The sequence below is a fragment of the Spea bombifrons genome, chromosome 9 (genome assembly GCF_027358695.1).
Source record: "Spea bombifrons isolate aSpeBom1 chromosome 9, aSpeBom1.2.pri, whole genome shotgun sequence".
Taxonomy (NCBI): domain Eukaryota; kingdom Metazoa; phylum Chordata; class Amphibia; order Anura; family Pelobatidae; genus Spea; species Spea bombifrons.
In genome coordinates, this window is record NC_071095.1 from 13,281,988 (window position 1) to 13,307,744 (window position 25,757).

General features: G+C 60.1%; 1 protein-coding gene across 4 annotated transcripts in view; it reads right to left on the reverse strand.

Moving 5' to 3' along the window:
* NRXN3 (neurexin 3) overlaps window positions 1-25,757 on the reverse strand; it is a 110,000-nt gene that overhangs the window by 66,094 nt on the left and 18,149 nt on the right. For all 4 annotated transcript variants that reach the window (XM_053474686.1, XM_053474685.1, XM_053474687.1 and 1 more), the window contains exons 2-8: window positions 22,078-22,379; window positions 20,445-20,468; window positions 14,514-14,675; window positions 12,735-13,173; window positions 11,458-11,841; window positions 4,883-5,086; window positions 988-1,014 (exon numbers count right to left, since the gene is read on the reverse strand). In XM_053474686.1, the coding sequence (XP_053330661.1) occupies window positions 988-1,014; window positions 4,883-5,086; window positions 11,458-11,841; window positions 12,735-13,173; window positions 14,514-14,675; window positions 20,445-20,468; window positions 22,078-22,379 (1,542 nt within the window). The remainder of the gene's footprint in view (window positions 1-987; window positions 1,015-4,882; window positions 5,087-11,457; window positions 11,842-12,734; window positions 13,174-14,513; window positions 14,676-20,444; window positions 20,469-22,077; window positions 22,380-25,757) is intronic.

Genomic DNA, 25,757 nt, shown 5'->3' on the forward strand with positions numbered 1-25,757 from the left:
AAGGAGCTCAACGTGGAGAAGCAAAGAGGCAAAAACCTGGACCTCAGAAATCCCCTTTTCATAGAAAAACCATGAAAGTGAAACCCTCTTCCAGCCATGGGAGCTCAAAGGGGGGTCCCTGGACCCCTATACATATATATATTACATATATTATATCTATATATTATATACACGCACTCACAGCCATCACTCCATGTAGTTAACCATTTCTGTCCTCGCTTCTGTAACGCTCAGGGATTGGGGATTATTCACTAAGTGTGAAGATGATGAGGCTCCCGGGCCGCGATTCTGTTAGTCCGGCGGGATATTTGCTCTCTATGGTTCGGAGTCGGACCCTCTGTTACCCCCATATGCCACTTGCAGGCTGATCCCGGGCACCCTGCAGTAACCCCACCTGATTGCCCCGCAGACATGCACGGGGTATAACTCGCCTTTAGATATCTGTGGTAATAAAGTTACCCCCCCCCCCCGATACCAAGTAACCCACAGCTAAACCTGTAAATATAGAATTGCCCCCAACAGCACCCGTTATCCCAATCCTTAAGCGAATGACCCCCCAGACACACTTACCTGTAATACGGCACCAAGTCCCCTCTGAGACAGACCACATGATGGGGCAGAAATGAAAATTACCCGCCCAGAGAGCAACATTACCAGAGCCGAGGGGCCCAGGAATGAGCCCCAGCGTGACTGGGGGAGTTACTGCCCAAACCCCCCCCCAATTTGGCTACAGGGCAGTGGTTATACCCCCCATACGAGTCACCCCCAGAGTATAACAGCTCCTCCAGCTTATCTGTCTGCAGTCTGCAAAGTGACCACTAGGTGTCAGTGCTGTGTAAGTGTAAGAGTCTTATTAACCCCCTCAGACAGCCCTGAAAGTCTGATACCCCCGAACCCCCCCCCCGTATAAAAGCCCCACAGAGCACCAGGAGACAAACAGTAAAGGCGAGAGACAGAATTAGAATGAGATTTGAGGGTTAAACTTACTGGCGTTACAGTTTATCCTGATACAGTCTAGATGGGAGAAAATAAATGTAAGATGAAATCGCATCCTTCAAGGTTACAGCTGCAGTCATCCAAAAACAGTGAGGTCCACCCTTCCGGGGACAGACACACGCAACATCGGTGGCCCTTTTATACGTGGAAGCACCAGGAGTGCGTGCAGAGTGTGAGCGGGGGTCTCGTGAGTGTCTAAGCGGGGGGTCCGGCCCAACGCCTGGACGTGGTGAGGTTTAAAGGCTCGTGACTCCGTGGAACTCGATAAAAAGGCCACGTACAAACCACTAACCGCACGAACACCTTGCTCCAGAAAACGCAGACACCTGGATGGGGGAATTTGGGGGCCACAAACCACCCCTCACCCCTGCGCATGAGCTGAATATCCAGAGGAGAGGGGAGATGCGGCCATTCTCTCTCCGCTGCTGGGCTGCTCGCTGGGGCCCCGTCTGCTTGAGGTGAGATTATAGGGGGTCCGGGGGACCCCTACAAATAATCAGAAGGTGCATTTTCTCAAACGGAGACGTCTCCTGTCCACCTGTTCTGTCCTGGGTTCTAGATCATTTGCCCAATTCATGATCCCACCTAAAATATTCATATAGATGGGGGGCTGTCAGAGGCGAGAGACCATCGCAGCAAAAGATCCCGTCCCCCCGGCCGCTGATTTCATGGAGGGCCCCCTCATTTCTCTTATTTCCGGGTTTAAAGGAACCTCGCTACCCCGCGACGTCGCTCGATGTGACATTTCAATGGACTCTGCGGTTAGGTGGGATCTCCCCGAGAGAGAGCGCTCTCGGTGTCACCAATATGTCTACGGGGCCAGTAAGTGATCACGCAGTGAGAGCGAGTGCACCTCCCCGGCCGCGCGCCTCCAGATGGTATAGGACAGCGATACTGCGATCCGTGGGCAGTTTCGTGCGATTAGGTTTGCTATGTGTCGTCAACCGCAACAGAAAAGTGGGAGCAATCAGCCTCAGAGAACCTGCGAGACCGGCACGGAACGGGGGGCCGCACAGCTTTCACAACAGGGAGACAATGTCTACGAGGGGTTAAAAGCGAGAAGATCAGAACCCCAACCACAAGTAGGAGAAGATGGGGAGACAGGGGGGAGAGGGCAGGCAAGCATAAGAGAGAGAGTAGGATAGAGGAAGAGATAAGCTGAAGAAGCAAGAGAAAAAGGGAGAAGCAAGCAAGGGGGAGCGAGAGAGAGAGGCAAGTGGGAGAAAGCAGGAAAGAGGGAGAGGTAAGTGGGAGAGAGAGAGAGAGAGAAAAGGGGAAGCGGGTGGGAGAGGCGCAAGCTTGTGAGCGAGAGAGAGGCAAGTGGGAGATAGAGGGAGATAGGCGCAAGCGGGAGAGGGAGAAGCAAGCGGGAGAGAGGGACAGGCAAGCGGGAAAGGGTAAGCAAGCAGGAGGGGTGAGAGGTAAAGTAGGTACTGGGGAGGGGGCAATATAGTTAGGGTAAGAGGGCGCTCCCCGTGTCCTTACGGCACAATAGGGGGGTCTTGCACCCTGAGGTCCGGGGGAGCCACACTGTCGCTGGGGGTTGGGGTTCTGATTTTCATCGGATTTTTGCCCTGGGGCAATATTCATTGAGGGGTACGGTCCAGTGGGACCTTTTCGCATACCCCCCAAGACGCTGCTCGGCACACTTCGTTCTCAAGGCTGTTTGCTGTACGGGCCGCAGGCTTCAGGCCTTTGAAGGGTAGTGAGTGCCATCTTTCAAAGAAACGGGGCAGATGGGACGTATTATTCAAATAAAAACACCAAAAAGAGATCGACACAGACGGCACCGACAGCAGGACGCCACGGACGGCCCAACACAGTCTCCAGCGCCAAATACCCCGCAAAAGCAACCCCACCCGGCGCGCCACAGGGGCCAAAATCCCCTTTTGGAGACTGTTTTGGGAGGGAGAGGGAACGACAGACATGATAAGCAACATGGAGAATGGAGGCGGAAGGGGTGAGTGGAGGCAGGAGAGACCAGAATAAGGGTGGAAGAGAGAGAGAGGTCAGTCAGGGCACCCTGCTTCACAACTAACACCGACCGAGAACATGAGGCGGCCATTTTGTATGATCACATGGGAAGACTTGTGAGATCATTGCTATGAATTCAAAATGGCTGCCCCTCAAAATCTGCTCCCTAGATTGGGAATAACAGGGAGGGGGGGGGCAAAACAACTTTACCTCAAAATTACCTGAGAAACAAAACACACTCAGCATGGGAATCGACGGGGAAACCGGGACTCAACGGACACCCGCCTCGACCGGGATACGGACACCCGCCTCCACCGGGAAACGGACACCCGCCTCCACCGGGATACGGACACCAGCCTCGACCGGGATACGGACACCCGCCTCCACCGGGAAACGGACACCCGCCTCCACCGGGAAACGGACACCCGCCTCCACCGGGATACGGACACCAGCCTCGACCGGGATACGGTCACCCGCCTCGACCGGGATACGGACACCCGCCTCCACCGGGAAACGGACACCCGCCTCCACCGGGATACGGACACCCGCCTCGACCGGGATACGGACACCCGCCTTGACCGGGATACGGACACCCGCCTCTACCGGGAAACGGACACCCGCCTCCACCGGGATACGGACACCAGCCTCGACCGGGATACGGACACCCGTCTCCACCGGGAAACGGACACCCGCCTCCACCGGGATAGGGACACCCGCCTCGACCGGGATACGGACACCCGCCTCGACCGGGATACGGACACCCGCCTCGACCGGGATACGGACACCCGCCTCGACCTGGATACGGACACCCGCCTCGACCTGGATACGGACACCCGCTTCGACCGGGATACGGACACCCGCCTCCACCGGCAAACGGACACCGGGACTCTGCGGGGAAACCAGGACTCAACGGACACCCGCCTCGATCGGGAAACGGACACCCGCCTCGACCTGGATACGGACACCAGGACTCAACGGGGAAACCAGGACTCAATGGACACCCGCCTCGACCGGCAGACGGACACGGGCCTCGACCGGCAAACGGACACCCGGCTGGACCGGCAAACGGACACCCGGCTCGACCGGCAAACGGACACCTGCCTCGACCGGCAAACGGACACCAGGACTCTGCGGGGAAACCAGGACTCAACGGACACCCGCCTCGATCGGGAAAAAGACACCTGCCTCGACCTGGATACGGACACCCGCCTCCAACTGGATACGGACACCCGCCTCCACCTGGATACGGACACCCGCCTCAACCTGGATACCGACACCCGCCTCGACCTGGATACAGACACCCGCCTCGACCTGGATACAGACACCCGCCTCGACCTGGATACGGACACCAGGACTCAATGGACACCCGCCTCGACTGAGGAAAGGAAACCCGCCTCGGCCGGGATACGGACACCCGCCTCGCCGGCAAACGGACACCCGCCTCGACCGGGAAACGGACACCCGCCTCGACCGGGATACGGACACCCGCCTCGACCGGGATACGGACACCCGCCTCGACCGGGATACGGACACCTGCCTCGACCGGGATACGGACACCCGCCTCGACCGGGATACGGACACCCGCCAGGACTCCACGGGGAAATGAACACCCGCCTGGACCGGGACTCGACGGGGAAAATGGGCAGCAGCCTCGACCGAACGCGGCGCAAACCTCCACCGCCTCGGCCTCGGCTGAACATTCCACAAAGACAGCCTCTAAAGAGCAGGGTGCCAGTTTCTAGACAATAGCTGGATTTTGGCCCAAACAGAAACTGCCCTCTGACCGCCAGGATCTTTGTGAGCTGTTTCTGAGCAGCGGTGAACATGCAGAGGTGGTAGGAGTAAGTGGCCAAACAGAATGAACATGAGGTTCCCGCCACCCGCCGGCACGCATTAAGGACTCATACAATACCTAAGTTTACAGTGAGTTTGACTTTCCCTCCGTCCAGCTCCAGCCTCAGTGTGTCGGCCGAGTCTCGGGACGTCGTGGCCACCAGCAGCCCATAGGCGCGCTGGGACTTGAAGCGGAAGGACACGTCCTCGGCCTCCGTGTGCATCACCACCGGCATGATGATCTTCATGTACATACTGCCGTCATAGCTCAGGATGGAGGCCTCTGCGGGAGAGAAAGGAGGGTGAGGGGCAGCGCTGAAATCACGCATTCACCTGGCTTTTTGGGAAGGACTCCCGCACGGGGGGCTATGCGGCTCTGCGGGAGGGTGGAGGACCCCCGCAGAGACCCCCTAAATCACTTATTTCATTTGCAAACAATGTTCCAAGCAAATCCCTAAATGCAAACACTCCTTCAGATACATAAAGGGTTAAAGGCAGGAAGGGGAGAGGACGTTCCAAACGCCAGGAGACCCCCAAACTAACCTAGAGGGTCAGAGGCTTGTAATGGAGATTTACTGACGGGGTAACGGCTGTTACGATACAAACAGGGGAGGTTATTATGGTAAAGAGAAGTACAGGGGCAGACTCGGGGGGTATTACAGTACAGAGGCAGACTCGGGGGGGGGATTACAGTACAGGGGCAGACTCGGGGGGGGATTACAGTACAGGGGCAGACTCGGGGGGGGGATTACAGTACAGGAGCAGACTCGGGGGGGTATTACAGTACAGGGGCAGACTCGGGGGGTATTACAGTACAGGGGCAGACTCGGGGGGGTTACAGTACAGGGACAGACTCGGGGGGTATTACAGTACAGGGGCAGACTCGGGGGGGATTACAGTACAGGGGCAGACTCGGGGGGGTTACAGTACAGGGGCAGACTCGGGGGGTATTACAGTACAGAGGCAGACTCGGGGGGGGATTACAGTACAGGGGCAGACTCGGGGGGGGATTACAGTACAGGGGCAGACTCGGGGGGGAATTACAGTACAGGGGCAGACTCGGGGGGGGATTACAATACAGGGGCAGACTCGGGGGGGGGATTACAGTACAGGGGCAGACTCGGGGGGGGATTACAGTACAGGGGCAGACTCGGGGGGGGGATTACAGTACAGGGGCAGACTCGGGGGGTATTACGGTACAGGGGCAGACTCGGGGGGTATTACACTACAGGGGCAGACTTGGGGGGGAATTACAGTACAGGGGCAGACTCGGGGGGGGATTACAGTACAGGGGCAGACTCGGGGGGAATTACAGTACAGGGGCAGACTCGGGGGGGGGATTACAGTACAGGGGCAGACTCGGGGGGTATTACACTACAGGGGCAGACTCGGGGGGGAATTACAGTACAGGGGCAGACTCCGGGGGGGGTATTACAGTACAGGGGCAGCGCTGTGCCCTGGGCCGTGCATATACTATGCTTTTATGAGATCTGCACACACTCTCCGTTAGCTTCTCTGCCCGGATTATGCTAAACTCACTTAATACGCCTTTAATCCCACAATCCGTTTAGTTAAATAACAGACGAGCGATACCAGGATTAACCTCTGCTCTGCCAAGATCTCCACCAATAACCCCATCGTTGAGAAGGTGGCACATGTGGACTGGAGAGGGTGAGGGGAGGGTACGTGGGGCGCGGGGCTTCCATCCGCCACCCAGAAGAAGCCCTTTAATAATCTGGCATTTGCAGAACACAAGATTAGAGGAAATCCTCAAATCAAGAGGCTCCGTAATTACAAAGTATTAAAGAGCACAAGAGAGTGGGAGACTTCGCCATCCACGCGCAGACCTGCCAACCGCAAGATGGAGGCAAGCGGCCAGCACTACGGCACAAAGCCGGGGGAGACGCGGGTATAACCCCTCCTGTATTGGTAAAAATGGCTAAAATGATCCAGAAAGACTGGCTTGGGGGAGAGCAAGAGTGAGCTCCCCCCGGCTCTCTCTCTCATTATTCCTCCCCATCCCTCCGGCACGCAGGCTGCACACATGGTGAAGCTAATGATCCATGAACACGGCGAATAATGGAGATCTCTGCGCATGGACAGACGGACCACCATTAACCCTTACTCCGCTAAACCCGAATCACTAGCTGCTCTGATGCAGTAACAGTCTATACCACAGGGCCGGACTTCAGATACCCCTCCGAGGGTCATGGTGGGAGGAGCGTTGGGGACAGTCATGGGGTCAGTGCGGTTAGGGGGGGTGGAACCGTCACGGGGTCAGTGCCCGGGGGGGAGCGTCACGGGGTCAGTGCCCGGGGGGGAGCGTCACGGGGTCAGTGCGCGGGGGGGGCAGGGGACCATCACAGGGTCAGTGCGCGGGGGGGGCAGGGGACCATCACAGGGTCAGTGCGCGGGGGGGGCAGGGGACCGTCACAGGGTCAGTGCGCGGGGGGGGGCAGGGGACCGTCACAGGGTCAGTGCGCGGGGGGGGGCAGGGGACCGTCACAGGGTCAGTGCGCAGGGGGGGGCAGGGGACCGTCACAGGGTCAGTGCGCAGGGGGGGGCAGGGGACCGTCACAGGGGCAGGGGACCGTCACAGGGTCAGTGCGCAGGGGGGGGCAGGGGACCGTCACAGGGTCAGTGCGCAGGGGGGGGCAGGGGACCGTCACAGGGTCAGTGCGCGGGGGGGGGCAGGGGACCGTCACAGGGTCAGTGCGCGGGGGGGGGCAGGGGACCGTCACAGGGTCAGTGCGCGGGGGGGGGCAGGGGACCGTCACAGGGTCAGTGCGCGGGGGGGGGCAGGGGACCGTCACAGGGTCAGTGCGCGGGGGGGGCAGGGGACCGTCACAGGGTCAGTGCGCGGGGGGGGCAGGGGACCGTCACAGGGTCAGTGCGCGGGGGGGGCAGGGGACCGTCACAGGGGCAGGGGACCGTCACAGGGTCAGTGCGCGGGGGGGGCAGGGGACCGTCACAGGGTCAGTGCGCGGGGGGGGCAGGGGACCGTCACAGGGTCAGTGCGCGGGGGGGGCAGGGGACCGTCACAGGGTCAGTGCGCGGGGGGGGCAGGGGACCGTCACAGGGTCAGTGCGCGGGGGGGGCAGGGGACCGTCACAGGGTCAGTGCGCGGGGGGGGCAGGGGACCGTCACAGGGTCAGTGCGCGGGGGGGGCAGGGGACCGTCACAGGGTCAGTGCGCGGGGGGGGCAGGGGACCGTCACAGGGTCAGTGCGCGGGGGGGGCAGGGAACCGTCACAGGGTCAGTGCGCGGGGGGGGGGCAGGGGACCGTCACAGGGTCAGTGCGCAGGGGGGGGCAGGGGACCGTCACAGGGTCAGTGCGCAGGGGGGGGCAGGGGACCGTCACAGGGTCAGTGCGCAGGGGGGGGCAGGGGACCGTCACAGGGTCGGGGGGCAGGGAACCGTCACAGGGTCGGGGGGCAGGGGACCGTCACAGGGTCAGTGCGCAGGGGGGGGCAGGGGACCGTCACAGGGTCAGTGCGCAGGGGGGGGCAGGGGACCGTCACAGGGTCAGTGCGCAGGGGGGGCAGGGGACCGTCACAGGGTCAGTGCGCAGGGGGGGGCAGGGGACCGTCACAGGGGCAGGGGACCGTCACAGGGTCAGTGCGCAGGGGGGGCAGGGGACCGTCACAGGGTCAGTGCGCAGGGGGGGGCAGGGGACCGTCACAGGGTCAGTGCGCGGGGGGGGCAGGGGACCGTCACAGGGTCAGTGCGCGGGGGGGGGCAGGGGACCGTCACAGGGTCAGTGCGCAGGGGGGGCAGGGGACCGTCACAGGGGCAGGGGACCGTCACAGGGTCAGTGCGCAGGGGGGGGCAGGGGACCGTCACAGGGTCAGTGCGCAGGGGGGGGCAGGGGACCGTCACAGGGTCAGTGCGCGGGGGGGGGCAGGGGACCGTCACAGGGTCAGTGCGCGGGGGGGGGGGCAGGGGACCGTCACAGGGTCAGTGCGCAGGGGGGGGGGGCAGGGGACCGTCACAGGGTCAGTGCGCGGGGGGGGCAGGGGACCGTCACAGGGTCAGTGCGCAGGGGGGGGGCAGGGGACCGTCACAGGGTCAGTGCGCGGGGGGGGGCAGGGGACCGTCACAGGGTCAGTGCGCAGGGGGGGGCAGGGGACCGTCACAGGGTCAGTGCGCAGGGGGGGGGGCAGGGGACCGTCACAGGGTCAGTGCGCAGGGGGGGGCAGGGGACCGTCACAGGGTCAGTGCGCAGGGGGGGGGGGGCAGGGGACCGTCACAGGGTCAGTGCGCAGGGGGGGGCAGGGGACCGTCACAGGGTCAGTGCGCAGGGGGGGCAGGGGACCGTCACAGGGTCAGTGCGCGGGGGGGGCAGGGGACCGTCACAGGGTCAGTGCGCGGGGGGGGGCAGGGGACCGTCACAGGGTCAGTGCGCAGGGGGGGGCAGGGGACCGTCACAGGGTCAGTGCGCAGGGGGGGCAGGGGACCGTCACAGGGTCAGTGCGCGGGGGGGGCAGGGGACCGTCACAGGGTCAGTGCGCAGGGGGGGCAGGGGACCGTCACAGGGTCAGTGCGCGGGGGGGGGCAGGGGACCGTCACAGGGTCAGTGCGCGGGGGGGCAGGGGACCGTCACAGGGTCAGCGCGCGTGGGGGGCAGGGGACCGTCACAGGGTCAGCGCGCTGCGCCGCGCACTGACCGTCAGCCTGTTTGCACGTTGTTTGCGATCTATATTCACATTGCATCGGGAATCATGTCCGCGGCCGCAGTGTGTCTGAGTCAGGCCGTCACGGCTCGAGTGACGTCCGCACTGATGTCACCGTGTATTGTGTGTCGCCCCGGCGGCCGGCGGACACGCTGTTACCGACAACCCCTTCCGCGTGAGTCAGCCATGAGAGACGGCAACGGCCGGTGCGAGACATGCAGACGCACGCTCACAGCACACACAGGCACTCACCACGCCCGCTCACAGCACACACAGGCACTCGCTCACCATGCATGCTCACAGCACACACAGGCACTCACCACGCCCGCTCACAGCACACACAGGCACTCACTCACCACGCCCGCTCAGGGGACCGTCACAGGGTCAGTGCGCGGGGGGGGGCAGGGGACCGTCACAGGGTCAGTGCGCGGGGGGGGGGGGCAGGGGACCGTCACAGGGTCAGTGCGCAGGGGGGGGGGCAGGGGACCGTCACAGGGTCAGTGCGCGGGGGGGGGCAGGGGACCGTCACAGGGTCAGTGCGCAGGGGGGGGGCAGGGGACCGTCACAGGGTCAGTGCGCGGGGGGGGCAGGGGACCGTCACAGGGTCAGTGCGCAGGGGGGGGCAGGGGACCGTCACAGGGTCAGTGCGCAGGGGGGGGGCAGGGGACCGTCACAGGGTCAGTGCGCAGGGGGGGGGCAGGGGACCGTCACAGGGTCAGTGCGCAGGGGGGGGGGGCAGGGGACCGTCACAGGGTCAGTGCGCAGGGGGGGGCAGGGGACCGTCACAGGGTCAGTGCGCAGGGGGGGCAGGGGACCGTCACAGGGTCAGTGCGCGGGGGGGGGCAGGGGACCGTCACAGGGTCAGTGCGCGGGGGGGGGCAGGGGACCGTCACAGGGTCAGTGCGCAGGGGGGGGGCAGGGGACCGTCACAGGGTCAGTGCGCAGGGGGGGCAGGGGACCGTCACAGGGTCAGTGCGCGGGGGGGGGCAGGGGACCGTCACAGGGTCAGTGCGCAGGGGGGGCAGGGGACCGTCACAGGGTCAGTGCGCGGGGGGGGGCAGGGGACCGTCACAGGGTCAGTGCGCGGGGGGGGCAGGGGACCGTCACAGGGTCAGCGCGCGTGGGGGGCAGGGGACCGTCACAGGGTCAGCGCGCTGCGCCGCGCACTGACCGTCAGCCTGTTTGCACGTTGTTTGCGATCTATTCACATTGCATCGGGAATCATGTCCGCGGCCGCAGTGTGTCTGAGTCAGGCCGTCACGGCTCGAGTGACGTCCGCACTGATGTCACCGTGTATTGTGTGTCGCCCCGGCGGCCGGCGGACACGCTGTTACCGACAACCCCTTCCGCGTGAGTCAGCCATGAGAGACGGCAACGGCCGGTGCGAGACATGCAGACGCACGCTCACAGCACACACAGGCACTCACCACGCCCGCTCACAGCACACACAGGCACTCGCTCACCATGCATGCTCACAGCACACACAGGCACTCACCACGCCCGCTCACAGCACACACAGGCACTCACTCACCACGCCCGCTCACAGCACACACAGGCACTCGCTCACCATGCATGGTCACAGCACACACAGGCACTCCTTCACCACGCATGCTCACAGCACACACAGGCACTCACTCACCACGCCCGCTCACAGCACACACAGGCACTCGCTCACCATGCATGCTCACAGCACACACAGGCACTCCTTCACTACGCACGCTCACAGCACACACAGGCACTCACTCACCACGCCCGCTCACAGCACACACAGGCACTCACTCACCACGCCCGCTCACAGCACACACAGACACTCGCTCACCACGTCCGCTCACAGCACACACAGACACTCGCTCACCACGCCCGCTCACAGCACACACAGACACTCGCTCACCACGCCCGCTCACAGCACACACAGGCACTCTCCGCAGACACTCACTCATAGCACACACAGGTACTCCCCGCATGTCCGTCGTGCACTCACCCCGCTCGCAGGTCCTCCCCCAGTGGCCGGTGCCGGTACAGTCGCACACGAAGCGGTTCCAGCCGTCCCTGCAGGCGGCGTTGTTCTTGCAGGGGTAACTGTCACACTGTTTGCCGCTCATGCGCAAGCATGACGGCTTCACCCCCGCTGCGTTCTGCGCCTCGGCCAGCTGCCGGATGTTCGTACTGCGCCCGTCGATAAACAAGTCCCGGATGCAGCCCACGTAGCCGTAGTTGAGCATGGCCGTCCAGAGCTCGGTGGGCAGGATGAGGCCGGCGCGGTTGTCGGGAAGCCCCCCCAGGTACATGTCCCCTTCCAGGTCCAGGATCTCGTTCTCCCCGCTGGCGGTGAACGGAGTGCGCTTGCTGTTCACGGAGATGGTGCCTGCGGGAAAAAAACGCGCATTAATGTCTCATTCCTTCACACGACTCAGAGACAGTCTGCCGGTGACAGCGTCACAGCCACGGGGGTAACGCACATCCCGGAGACCCCCGGAGACCCAACTACTGCCCGGCACGGAAGGGGTTAAGGAACAAACACCACTCCAGGGGCAGATGATACACAAGATTTGCCCAGATTAACCCTTTGTGTTCTGGAGAGGTGGGGTCTCTATGTGCCCTGCGTTACACGTGCCATCAGCTGGCATTTACTGTGTGAGCTTCACGTGGTAACGTGCCCCCGATGGGCAGCCTGCAATACTCGGGGGCGGAGTGAGCACTCACTTCCACCATCCACGTACCAGGCCCTACCTACAGTGTCCACTCGTCAGCACCCATGCATGGGCTTGACACAGCGGCCCCCACCTACACCTATACCATCTACACACCGGCCCCCACCTATAACGACCTACACACCGGCCCCCTCCTATAACGACCTACATACCGGCCCCCACCTGTACCCACTACACACCGGCCCCCACCTACATATCCGGGTTGTGGAAAGAGGTTAAGGGCTGATTACCGGGGAACGGGACGGGGCAGCGGCATTCTATACCCTCGGGAACGATGACCCCGATTACCGCCGAAAGGACCTGTGGAAGGATGACGTGGAGCGAGGAGACGTGTGAGCGATCACTCACATTCCCAATGAACGGGATGTGTTACTCTGCAAACAGTACATTTCTATTAGAACACCCAGTAGACCCGCGACTCGCTTTAACGCCCCCCGTCGCAATGTTTCCAGAGTCCCGAGGAACCCACTATACGTTACCCAAGAGCTTCCGCAGCAGACGCGGCTTCCCTGCATTATCCGCCCTTCAGGCCGAGCCGCCCGCGTACCTGATCTGCCGTCCCGCTGGATGTCCACGTGGCACCATTCTCCGTCGTTTGCTTTCTTGCTGGTGGCTTTCACCTTGATCGTCCCGGATCCCATGTCCAGCAGAAGGTACAGATGGCCGTCCAGCAGCTCCACCGCAAAGAAGTCCACCTTGGTGTTCTTCTGGCTCCTGACCTCCTTCCGGTCCTGGGGTTTGCCGTGCGTGAAGAGGATGAGGCCGTTGGCTTCGGTGGTGCGGAAGTCGAAGGAAATGGATCCCATGCGTTTGGTGTTCCACTTGGGGAGGCTGATGTAGGCCTCGGGGCTCTCGAAGCTGATGGGATCCAAGGTGGCCACGTTCTCGCACTTGAACACCACATCCCCATTAATCTTCATCTTGGTGTCACCGATACGGGCCAAGCGGGACAGCTCCAAGCGGATGTCGTTGTTCTTATACACCACCTGCGAGGAGGAAAAACAGGTCAGGCTCACGCATGGAAACCGCCGTCTGACAAGTGCGGGTGACCCTCTCCAGCCTAAGCACACGCCGGGCCGGGGTCATGTATGTCAGGACTATGTGGTTATTGGCAGGTTCTCTGCCCCGAGGGCTCGATACACTATGCATGTAATTCCATCTCCCCCCAGCAGGTCCCCCCCCCGGCCGGCACGTCCCGTGCATTAGCGGCTGCCATAACCATTTTACTGCCGAGCTTTGTCACGAAACATTCCCCCGCCGTGACAAGCGGTGCAGGATGACGAGATCCCCGTCACGCGCAGACACGCGGCAGCTCTCCTTCATCACGCCGCTTCTACCCCCCCATATCATCATCATCATCGCCTCCCTCACATCTACTTCTTAAAACCTTCCTCACTACAGAGCCGATCCCACCCCTCATACCCAGCTGTGGCCACGTATCCACGTATCCACGTATCCCCGTACCTGGGAACTCCCCGGGTTTGACCCGGAGATTGGCGGGGGAAGCACCGCTCCTCCGCGGGGTCTCCTCGCACGCCCGCCAACGTCTTGACACGCTTCCTCCCCCCCCTGGTACCAAGGGAAGGCTCCGGGTAGCCGGAGCCCAGAAGACCCCAGGTATGCTTATTCCTCCCCGCTCCCAACTCTTATAAAGACGTGAATAACCGCATTCCCTGTAGCCCTTCTGCTGCCCAAACTGGAATGCAAGTCCTCTCTCCCCCTGAAAGCGGCTCTTGCCCCTGATGCCCCCTCTCCGCAGCCAAACAGAACAGGGCAAACCTAAGAGAGTCTGTCGGGCTTCTCTGTAATTCCTCCCCAGCTCCTCACTCCCAACAAGCGACTCCAAAGCCAACTTTACAGACGCAGCGACACTTGAATGAATTTAATCGACACAGAGTGATGAGAGTGAGATCTCGTTCCAGAGGCGGAGAAAATTCTCCCGGATTATTAGAATTCCCTGTATTTACCCAGATTTAACCGTTTAGGGCAAAGGGAGCAGCTAAGGGGTCGCCCCAAAGGTTCAGACCTCTGTCTGCGGGGGGGGTTCTACATTCTAAACGTTCTTAATGTGGACACAGAATAAGGATGAGCGGAAGACCCCGGGGGATGGGGGTGTCGGTGCACCGCGGGGTTAAACAAGAAAAATGAGCTAAACCCATAAAATGCGCACCGGCACCCCAATAACCCCCCCCCGTACCATGTTACTTAAACATTATTAACCTCACCAAAGCTGAGACAGGTGGCAGTCTGTGGCAGAGCCGGCATTATCTCAAGTTATCTCCTTTCTCCTCCCCACCCGGCCCTGGGGCCACACTTGGTTACTCACCTCTTTCAAGCAGCCCATGAAGTTGTTGCTGACGGGGGACCCCGGAAGGTCGGCGGTGCTCGGGCTTCCCCCTACGTAGAAGAAGTCATCGGAGCCCAGCATGGTGTAGTCCTCCTGGGTGTAGCCGGTGGTGGTGAGGAGGCCGTCCACCGAGATCGTCACCTTATGGGCAGACAAGCGACATCAAGCATTCCCAAAAACGCCTCGTACGCAGCGGCCATATCTCCGGCGCACACAACCGGCTCATCGCCACGTCTCACCCGTTACCGACCCGTTACCGACCCGTTACCGAGACACCGCCTGACCCCTCTCCGGACTCTAACCGGGCCCACTACCGCCTGACCGGGTCTGGAGCCGAGCCGTTACCGGTCTGTGCCTGACGGGTATTACAGGCTCCCACGAATCCCAGCCGGCAAACGTCCGAAGGGTGGAACATTTCATAATCACGCGGAGAGCCCCCCCGGAAAAGCACCTGCTGCACTATATAGTATTACTGAGTATCTGCGAGCGCTCTGCGGGGGCAAAGAGCCTCAAATAAACGTCCAATGGAATAGTGCGAGTCCACGGTCAGTCTGCGGCCAGAATGGGGGTCGGCGGTCAGTCTGCGGCTAGAACGGGGGTCAGTGGTCAGTCTGCGGCTAGAATGGGGGTCCACGCTCAGTCTGAGGCTAGAACGGGGTCCTGCGGTCAGTCTGCGGCTAGAACGGGGGTCAGCGGTCAGTCTGCTGTTAGAACGGGGGCCTGCGGTCAGTCTGCTGTTAGAACGGGGGCCTGCGGTCAGTCTGCTGTTAGAACGGGGGCCTGCGGTCAGTCTGCGGCTAGAATGGGGGTCCGCGGTCAGTCTGCGGCTAGAATGCGGGTCAGCGGTCAGTCTGCGGCTAGAATGCGGGTCAGCGGTCAGTCTGCGGCTAGAATGTGGGTCAGCGGTCAGTCTGCGGCTAGAATGCAGGTCAGCGGTCAGTCTGCTGTTAGAACGGGGTCCTGCGGTCAGTCTGCGGCTAGAATGGGGGTCCGCGGTCAGTCTGCGGCTAGAATGCGGGTCAGCGGTCAGTCTGCGGCTAGAATGCGGGTCAGCGGTCAGTCTGCGGCTAGAATGCGGGTCAGCGGTCAGTCTGCGGCTAGAATGCGGGTCAGCGGTCAGTCTCGCCCAGTTGCCCGTCCATACTGCAGTCACGGAGTCATGTAGCAGATGGCACCCGGTCCCACGGGCTGTGTCGGTTAGGACGCTGGGGTAAGTTATACTTGTGACCACTATACGTGGCAGTACAGCACGTCTGCTTTGAGGGGTGATTCCCCGGTATGAAATGTCACATTATCTCTGCGTGGTAACATTAACTCTTCAATGCCAGAGATTCCAGCAGCACCCTGTGTTGGGGCGCAGGAAGGGCCACTGGCTCCTCTAGATTTAAAAAGCCCACCCCGGGCCATGATGCCCCCCAGCTCCAAACCCCTGCACACTGTCCCTCCACCAAAAGTGACACCTGAAAGAAACCGCTGTGAAGATGGAGGGGACGCCTAACACGCTGGAGCCTCAGACCATCAGACTTTAAGGCCTGAAGGGGTTAATTATAACGGAGTTGGATTCCGGATTCTCACCCCTGTCCGACCTCCACGTTCACAGCCCTCAAACCCAAAGCTCCCGAGAACGCATGCCGGAGGAGGACCTCTCCCCGCTCCTCATCACATTACTTCTCCAGATCGTGACCAACTAAACCCAGCGGCTGATGGATGACGATGAGGGGGAGCGAGGTTAGTCTGTTAGAGAGGGGAGCACAGGAGATGGGCAACAGAAGCCTGGAGTGCTGATTGGCTGGGACTTGGAAGGGGAGGAGCCTAATGAGCAGACATCTTGAACAATGGGAGAAATGGGTTAAAAACATAATTGCCATGTATGGCAGATTTTAAAGCCCTCCCTTACCCCTCTTATACATAGTATCCAACCGCTCTCCAGTATCCCTCCCCCGCTGATACATAGTATCCAACCGCTCTCCTGTATCCCTCCCCCGCTGATACATAGTATCCAACCGCTCTCCTGTATCCCTCCCCCGCTGATACATAGTATCCAACCGCTCACCAGTATCCCTCCCCCGCTGATACATAGTATCCAACCGCTCTCCTGTATCCCTCCCCCGCTGATACATAGTATCCAACCGCTCTCCTGTATCCCTCCCCCGCCGATACATAGTATCCAACCGCTCTCCTGTATCCCTCCCCCGCTGATACATAGTATCCAACCGCTCTCCTGTATCCCTCCCCCGCTGATACATAGTATCCAACCGCTCTCCTGTATCCCTCCCCCGCTGATACATAGTATCCAACCGCTCTCCTGTATCCCTCCCCCGCTGATACATAGTATCCAACCGCTCTCCTGTATCCCTCCCCCGCTGATACATAGTATCCAACCGCTCTCCAGTATCCCTCCCCCGCTGATACATAGTATCCAACCGCTCTCCAGTATCCCTCCCCCGCTGATACATAGTATCCAACCGCTCTCCTGTATCCCTCCCCCGCTGATACATAGTATCCAACCGCTCTCCAGTATCCCTCCCCCGCTGATACATAGTATCCAACCGCTCTCCTGTATCCCTCCCCCGCTGATACATAGTATCCAACCGCTCTCCTGTATCCCTCCCCCGCTGATACATAGTATCCAACCGCTCTCCTGTATCCCTCCCCCGCTGATACATAGTATCCAACCGCTCTCCTGTATCCCTCCCCCGCTGATACATAGTATCCAACCGCTCTCCTGTATCCCTCCCCCGCTGATACATAGTATCCAACCGCTCTCCTGTATCCCTCCCCCGCTGATACATAGTATCCAACCGCTCTCCTGTATCCCTCCCCCGCTGATACATAGTATCCAACCGCTCTCCAGTATCCCTCCCCCGCTGACACATAGTATCCAACCGCTCTCCTGTATCCCTCCCCCGCTGATACATAGTATCCAACCGCTCTCCTGTATCCCTCCCCCGCTGATACATAGTATCCAACCGCTCTCCAGTATCCCTCCCCGCTGACACATAGTATCCAACCGCTCTCCAGTATCCCTCCCCCGCTGACACATAGTATCCAACCGCTCTCCAGTATCCCTCCCCCGCTGATACATAGTATCCAACCGCTCTCCAGTATCCCTCCCCCGCTGATACATAGTATCCAACCGCTCTCCTGTATCCCTCCCCCGCTGATACATAGTATCCAACCGCTCTCCTGTATCCCTCCCCCGCCGATACATAGTATCCAACCGCTCTCCTGTATCCCTCCCCCGCTGATACATAGTATCCAACCGCTCTCCTGTATCCCTCCCCCGCTGATACATAGTATCCAACCGCTCTCCTGTATCCCTCCCCCGCTGATACATAGTATCCAACCGCTCTCCTGTATCCCTCCCCCGCTGATACATAGTATCCAACCGCTCTCCTGTATCCCTCCCCCGCTGATACATAGTATCCAACCGCTCTCCAGTATCCCTCCCCCGCTGATACATAGTATCCAACCGCTCTCCAGTATCCCTCCCCCGCTGATACATAGTATCCAACCGCTCTCCTGTATCCCTCCCCCGCTGATACATAGTATCCAACCGCTCTCCAGTATCCCTCCCCCGCTGATACATAGTATCCAACCGCTCTCCTGTATCCCTCCCCCGCTGATACATAGTATCCAACCGCTCTCCTGTATCCCTCCCCCGCTGATACATAGTATCCAACCGCTCTCCTGTATCCCTCCCCCGCTGATACATAGTATCCAACCGCTCTCCTGTATCCCTCCCCCGCTGATACATAGTATCCAACCGCTCTCCTGTATCCCTCCCCCGCTGATACATAGTATCCAACCGCTCTCCTGTATCCCTCCCCCGCTGATACATAGTATCCAACCGCTCTCCTGTATCCCTCCCCCGCTGATACATAGTATCCAACCGCTCTCCAGTATCCCTCCCCCGCTGACACATAGTATCCAACCGCTCTCCTGTATCCCTCCCCCGCTGATACATAGTATCCAACCGCTCTCCTGTATCCCTCCCCCGCTGATACATAGTATCCAACCGCTCTCCAGTATCCCTCCCCGCTGACACATAGTATCCAACCGCTCTCCAGTATCCCTCCCCCGCTGACACATAGTATCCAACCGCTCTCCAGTATCCCTCCCCCGCTGATACATAGTATCCAACCGCTCTCCAGTATCCCTCCCCCGCTGATACATAGTATCCAACCGCTCTCCTGTATCCCTCCCCCGCTGATACATAGTATCCAACCGCTCTCCAGTATCCCTCCCCGCTGACACATAGTATCCAACCGCTCTCCAGTATCCCTCCTCCGCTGATACATAGTATCCAACCGCTCTCCTGTATCCCTCCCCCGCTGATACATAGTATCCAACCGCTCTCCAGTATCCCTCCCCCGCTGATACATAGTATCCAACCGCTCTCCAGTATCCCTCCCCCGCTGACACATAGTATCCAACCGCTCTCCAGTATCCCTCCCCCGCTGATACATAGTATCCAACCGCTCTCCAGTATCCCTCCCCCGCTGACACATAGTATCCAACCGCTCTCCAGTATCCCTCCCCCGCTGACACATAGTATCCAACCGCTCTCCAGTATCCCTCCCCCGCTGATACATAGTATCCAACCGCTCTCCAGTATCCCTCCCCCGCTGATACATAGTATCCAACCGCTCTCCTGTATCCCTCCCCCGCTGATACATAGTATCCAACCGCTCTCCTGTATCCCTCCCCGCTGACACATAGTATCCAACCGCTCTCCAGTATCCCTCCCCCGCTGATACATAGTATCCAACCGCTCTCCTGTATCCCTCCCCCGCTGATACATAGTATCCAACCGCTCTCCTGTATCCCTCCCCCGCTGATACATAGTATCCAACCGCTCTCCAGTATCCCTCCCCCGCTGATACATAGTATCCAACCGCTCTCCAGTATCCCTCCCCCGCTGATACATAGTATCCAACCGCTCTCCTGTATCCCTCCCCCGCTGATACATAGTATCCAACCGCTCTCCTGTATCCCTCCCCCGCTGATACATAGTATCCAACCGCTCTCCTGTATCCCTCCCCCGCTGATACATAGTATCCAACCGCTCTCCAGTATCCCTCCCCCGCTGACACATAGTATCCAACCGCTCTCCTGTATCCCTCCCCCGCTGATACATAGTATCCAACCGCTCTCCTGTATCCCTCCCCCGCTGATACATAGTATCCAACCGCTCTCCTGTATCCCTCCCCCGCTGATACATAGTATCCAACCGCTCTCCAGTATCCTCTTGCCTCTCAATGCATGGTATCCGCCCTCCCCGCTGGCACGCGGTATCCGCCCTCCCCGCCCCCACACACTGATATGGTCCCCTTTGCGGTCAGATGCCACGGTTTCTGCTGCAGATAACTTTAGGTGTAACGGGCCGTATATATTTAGGTGCCCACCAGCCACACTAGCACTCCAGCCTTCCTGCCAAGGTGTAGACAGACGCCATGCAAAGGGTGTTTTGGGTAAAGCTACAAATTGGCCCCATATACCCACAGGGGACCCCCAACTCCCCCCAAAGAGACTGAGTGACAGACTCTACATACAAGGCCCCACCTAGAACTATCATAGGCAGGGACCCCGAAACATTAAGTGGACCATGTGACCAACAAACATTGTGGGGGAAAGTTGGGGTACATAAACCACTAAACTGGGGGGCTTTATGGATGGGACAAACTATGAAATATATATGCGTTTGGGGGCATATATAAATATATATACGCACGTATATATCACACACAGCGGATCTGCGAAGGATACGGCTAATGCGTGGATTCTGAGAGAATTGAGGCGGAGGAGGGCATGAAAGAGTTAAAGGGACAGGAAAAAGAAAAGACACCGCAAATCCAGAGTTATTTGAACAAATAAAATGATATCTACCAGACATTCCAGGGTGTTTACCATATAGTGTCCAATGCCAGAGAGCTTCGCGGAAAGGGGGAGAAAAGGAAATTGAATAATTGTGAACAGAAGGATTGTCAAATCCCAAAAAAAAGAACAGAACCAAAGATGACCAGTAGAGGGCGGCAGTTCCGTCTGGAGAGGACCGTTAGTAGCAATGACACAATACATGAATGATTGGGGGTTAGTAGCCGTTACGGGGCAGCTGTTCAGCGAATAAAGCCCCTCACCCCCCGCTCTCCCCTCCTGCCCGTGGCCCCCGGGCCCCCCCCGTCACACACGCTCTACAGAGAGGTCTCTCGATTCCCCGGTCCCACTCGCTGCGTGACTCATACAGCCACATCTCCCCGATACTTACGCTACCAAGTCCTGTGAGTGGGATTTCCTGACATGAGTCATCGTGGCCCAGACACACTCCTCGCTAGTCCCCCCGGAGAACGAGGCCCGCGGAGCCCCCAACACAGCTACAGGACTGGGGGTCCACGGAGTAACTGGAGCAGATGACGGGGCTTTTCCAAGGAGGAGTCCGACTCTCACACTCCCAGCCACCGAGTGACCGCTCCCGGCACCAAATATCTGACCAATAACTGCTGAACCGGGACCTACGTGGACCCCGCGCCCCGATCCGTGCTGCACACGGGACTAACGCATGTACCGGCTGCACACGGGACTAACGCATGTAGCGGCTGCACACGGGACTAACGCATGTAGCGGCTGCACACGGGACTAACGCATGTACCTGCTGCACACGGGACTAACGCATGTACCTGCTGCACACGGGACTAACGCATGTACCTGCTGCACACGGGACTAACGCATGTACCGGCTGCACACGGGCCTAACGCATGTACCCGCTGCACACGGGACTAACGCATGTACCCGCTGCACACGGGACTAACGCATGTAGCGGCTGCACACGGGACTAACGCATGTACCCGCTGCACACGGGACTAACGCATGTACCGGCTGCACACGGGACTAACGCATGTACCTGCTGCACACGGGACTAACGCATGTACCTGCTGCACACGGGACTAACGCATGTACCGGCTGCACACGGGACTAACGCATGTACCCGCTGCACACGGGACTAACGCATGTACCCGCTGCACACGGGACTAACGCATGTACCGGCTGCACACGGGACTAACGCATGTACCGGCTGCACACGGGACTAACGCATGTACTGGCTGCACACGGGACTAACGCATGTACCTGCTGCACACGGGACTAACGCATGTACCGGCTGCACACGGGACTAACGCATGTACCTGCTGCACACGGGACTAACGCATGTACCTGCTGCACACGGGACTAACGCATGTACCTGCTGCACACGGGACTAACGCATGTACCGGCTGCACATGGGACTAACGCATCTACCCGCTGCACACGGGACTAACGCATGTACCGGCTGCACACGGGACTAACGCATGTACCGGCTGCACACGGGACTAACGCATGTACCGGCTGCACACGGGACTAACGCATGTACCGGCTGCACACGGGACTAACGCATGTACATCCAGCCCTGTCCTCACTATCCTAGACCAGACACGTGACAATCTCCCTGCCCCCCGGGCCCTTCCTTGTAGCCCCCTAGCTGCCATCTCCCGGGCACGGCCCCCCTTACCTGGCGGAGGTTCCGTGTAACCTTGACGTCGTGCCACTCGTTGTCGTTGAATTTATCGTTGGTCGGTTCGACGATGGCCTCGAAGGCCCCGGAGCCGAGGTTGATGACGAGAGAGACGGCGCCCCCCTTCAGCGCGAGGTTGACGTAGTCGGCGGACTTGCCGGTGTGGAGGATGAGCCCGTTGCGCTGGCGCGTTTTGAAGGACAGGGTGATCTCGTCGCTGCTGCTCTGGATCGGGTTCTGGGAGAGGTCGTAGCACAAATACTCGGAGCCGCGGAACGTGGCCACGTTCTCCTCTCTCGCTGCGGGAGAAGCCGACACATGAATCCACAGACAGGCAGAAAGCAACCGGCGCGCGGCCCCCGGCCCCCGGCGCAGGACCTGGAGCGCCGAGTCTGCCGGGACCGCCGTGTACCAAGAACCTGTACATCAGAACAGCTTCATCTTACACCTCTCGATGCATTAGCCTCTACCACTTCTGCTGTGAGGCTGTTCCACTTATCTACCTCCCGCTCGGTGAAGAAATACTTACATCACGTCTCTAACCCTCTACATTTGGATAATTGAACCGGCCCCTGCGTCACCCCAATAAATCTCCCGTCAGCCGTTTTAATTATTATGTGAAGCAGACAAGCCCCTCTGTTTATGAAATTACCGGAACGGACCCTCGGACTGGGCGACCCCCTCGCTGACGTTTCTCACCCGGAGCGTCTCGGCGGTCTCCTCCTGAACGATCTCATGTCTCAGACAGTCGTACACCACACATCATTTCACCGACACCATCGCATGCACCAGCAGCCCCGCCGAGGGCCGAGAGATTAACCGCGTGCATGCTGGAATGCATTGCCTGCCTCACATGGGGTTAAAAGTCTCGGTGATTGCCCATCCCCCGTCCTTCATTTACCCTTGTGAACACAGACGCTCGGTAGTAACCCCCGTGTCGCTCGCGCTGGTGCCCCGGTGCAAACTGCGTGAGCCCAGCTGCGGGAACCATTAAGATTCCTCCCCTCCGGCCGCAGCCCCCCTGCGCTCGCTGCCGGCCCGGCACATATAACCTGCATGTAGATTGTTTGCCGACAGCCTCTCGGGGGCTCTACAGCCCCGCGGGGCAAATCACACGGAATCCAACATTTCATACAACTGCCCTCCGCCAAAAGTCAACTGGCCTGCGGGGAGGACAGCGAGCGACGCGGGGCAGGAGCAGAGGGGGCAGGAGGGCTGGAGCGGAGAGGGCAGGGGGGCAGGAGGGCAGGAGCGGAGGGGGCAGGAGGGCAGGAAGGCTGGGGGCGCTGCCCCCGCCGGGGAAAGGGAGCGGGGCTGGAGCGCTGCCGGGGCTCCTCCATTGGGGACGGCTGAGACCTGTCTGTGTCCTTGACGGAGCGAAGGGGACATGTGCAGTTCTGGAGTCTGGCCAGCAGGGGTCGCCCTTCAGATGGATTTTAAACGCCTACCGTCGGGGGCCAGACGGGGGCCGCATGCAGCATCCGTTACATGGAAAGGGTCCGTTTATGATCAGGTCAGGGCCGCCGCGGCTCTCACACTCAGAAATTACGGACAACACAAAAAAAACAGCCAGTTATAACATTAAAAGGGTCCATTAAATCTACCGGCGGTGCTATATATTCATACAGACACCCCCCCGACGGTGCAACACAGACCCCCCCGACGCTGCAACACAGACCCCCCCGACGCTGCAACACAGACCCCCCCGACGCTGCAACACAGACCCCCCCGACGCTGCAACACAGACCCCCCCTGACGCTGCAACACAGACCCCCCCTGACGCTGCAACACAGACCCCCCTGACGCTGCAACACAGACCCCCCCGACGCTGCAACACAGACCCCCCCGACGCTGCAACACAGACCCCCGCTGACGCTGCAACACAGACCACCCGACGCTGCAACACAGACCCCCCCCGAAGCTGCAACACAGACCCCCCCGAAGCTGCAACACAGACCCCCCCCGACGCTGCAACACAGACCCCCCCCGGCGCTGCAACACAGACCCCCCGACGCTGCAACACAGACCCCCCCCGACGCTGCAACACAGACCCCCCCCGACGCTGCAACACAGACCCCCCCCGACGCTGCAACACAGACCCCCCGACGCTGCAACACAGACCACCCCCGACGCTGCAACACAGACCCCCCCGACGCTGCAACACAGACCCCCCCGACGCTGCAACACAGACCCCCCCGACGCTGCAACACAGACCCCCCGACGCTGCAACACAGACCCCCCGACGCTGCAACACAGACCCCCCCGACGCTGCAACACAGACCCCCCCGACGCTGCAACACAGACCCCCCGACGCTGCAACACAGACCACCCCGACGCTGCAACACAGACCCCCCCCCGACGCTGCAACACAGACCCCCCCCGACGCTGCAACACAGACCCCCCCGACGCTGCAACACAGACCCCCCCGACGCTGCAACACAGACCCCCCCCGACGCTGCAACACAGACCCCCCCCGACGCTGCAACACAGACCACCCGACGCTGCAACACAGACCCCCCCCGACGCTGCAACACAGACCCCCCCCCGACGCTGCAACACAGACCCCCCCGACGCTGCAACACAGACCCCCCCGACGCTGCAACACAGACCACCCCCCCGACGCTGCAACACAGACCCCCCCGACGCTGCAACACAGACCCCCCCCCCCGACGCTGCAACACAGGGCCCCTATATACCACCGGGACCTGCAGCCATATAACTACTACCACTGGGATGCGGGAGTCACAGCAGACACAGCCTATTCCCACGTTACACGCGTGTTACAGTCTTATACCCGTTTCCTTGGGTGTGCCTCACGTTAAAGAGACGTGACGTGAAACATACAGACCCCCCAGCGAGGCATAAACACGCGTGATACACATATTGCAAGCTCTTCCGTCATATTAAAGCATGTTACACACGTGTTATCAGCACCATGAGAAGTGGCCCTCTGTACAGCGCTGCAGTATATGACGGTGCTATATAAATCAATAAAGTATAAGCGGGTGTTTGCTGGGGGGCTCGGCGACCTCCACGCGTGTTCTGCAGCAGAGCAGATAGCCGTGAGCCCCCGGGGATCGCACACAAAAGCCACGTCAATAATCCGTGTTCACAACTCCAGTAATTAAATCTCGGGAACAATGGCCGGAGCGCAGCATGGACTCTCTGTGATGGACTGAAGGTCCTCGCATCGTTTTACGGGTCACTGAACCCCCTGAGTGCAGCGAGGAAATCTATACCACGCTCTGCCGCCCCGCCGCCCCCAATCTCACCCCGACACAGATACGCAGGGCCACACGGAGCCGAATTACACCGAATTCTCTGTCAGGAAGAGCCTGCTTTATCCGAGCCGCTCCCGGCGGGGCCACACGTTACATGTCAGCGTGTTATCAGTGAATATACACGCTACATACCCCCCACACACACACAATATATCAGAGGGGAGCTCAGGCAGGACACGCCGCGCAGAGGACATAGACCAGGGGCCGATTCTACAGCCCAGGCCCCACTGGCCCCCCTTTAATCCGTGGCCGGGGGTTTACGGGCGTTTTGCGGACAGGACCAGTAGGGTGAGAGGGGGCAGCATGAAGCGGTCTGAACCCAAAACATCCCCATCTGAAAAGCATTTACACTGGCAGGAGCGGGTGCCGGTACAAACCGTTACACTGCTGATCCAT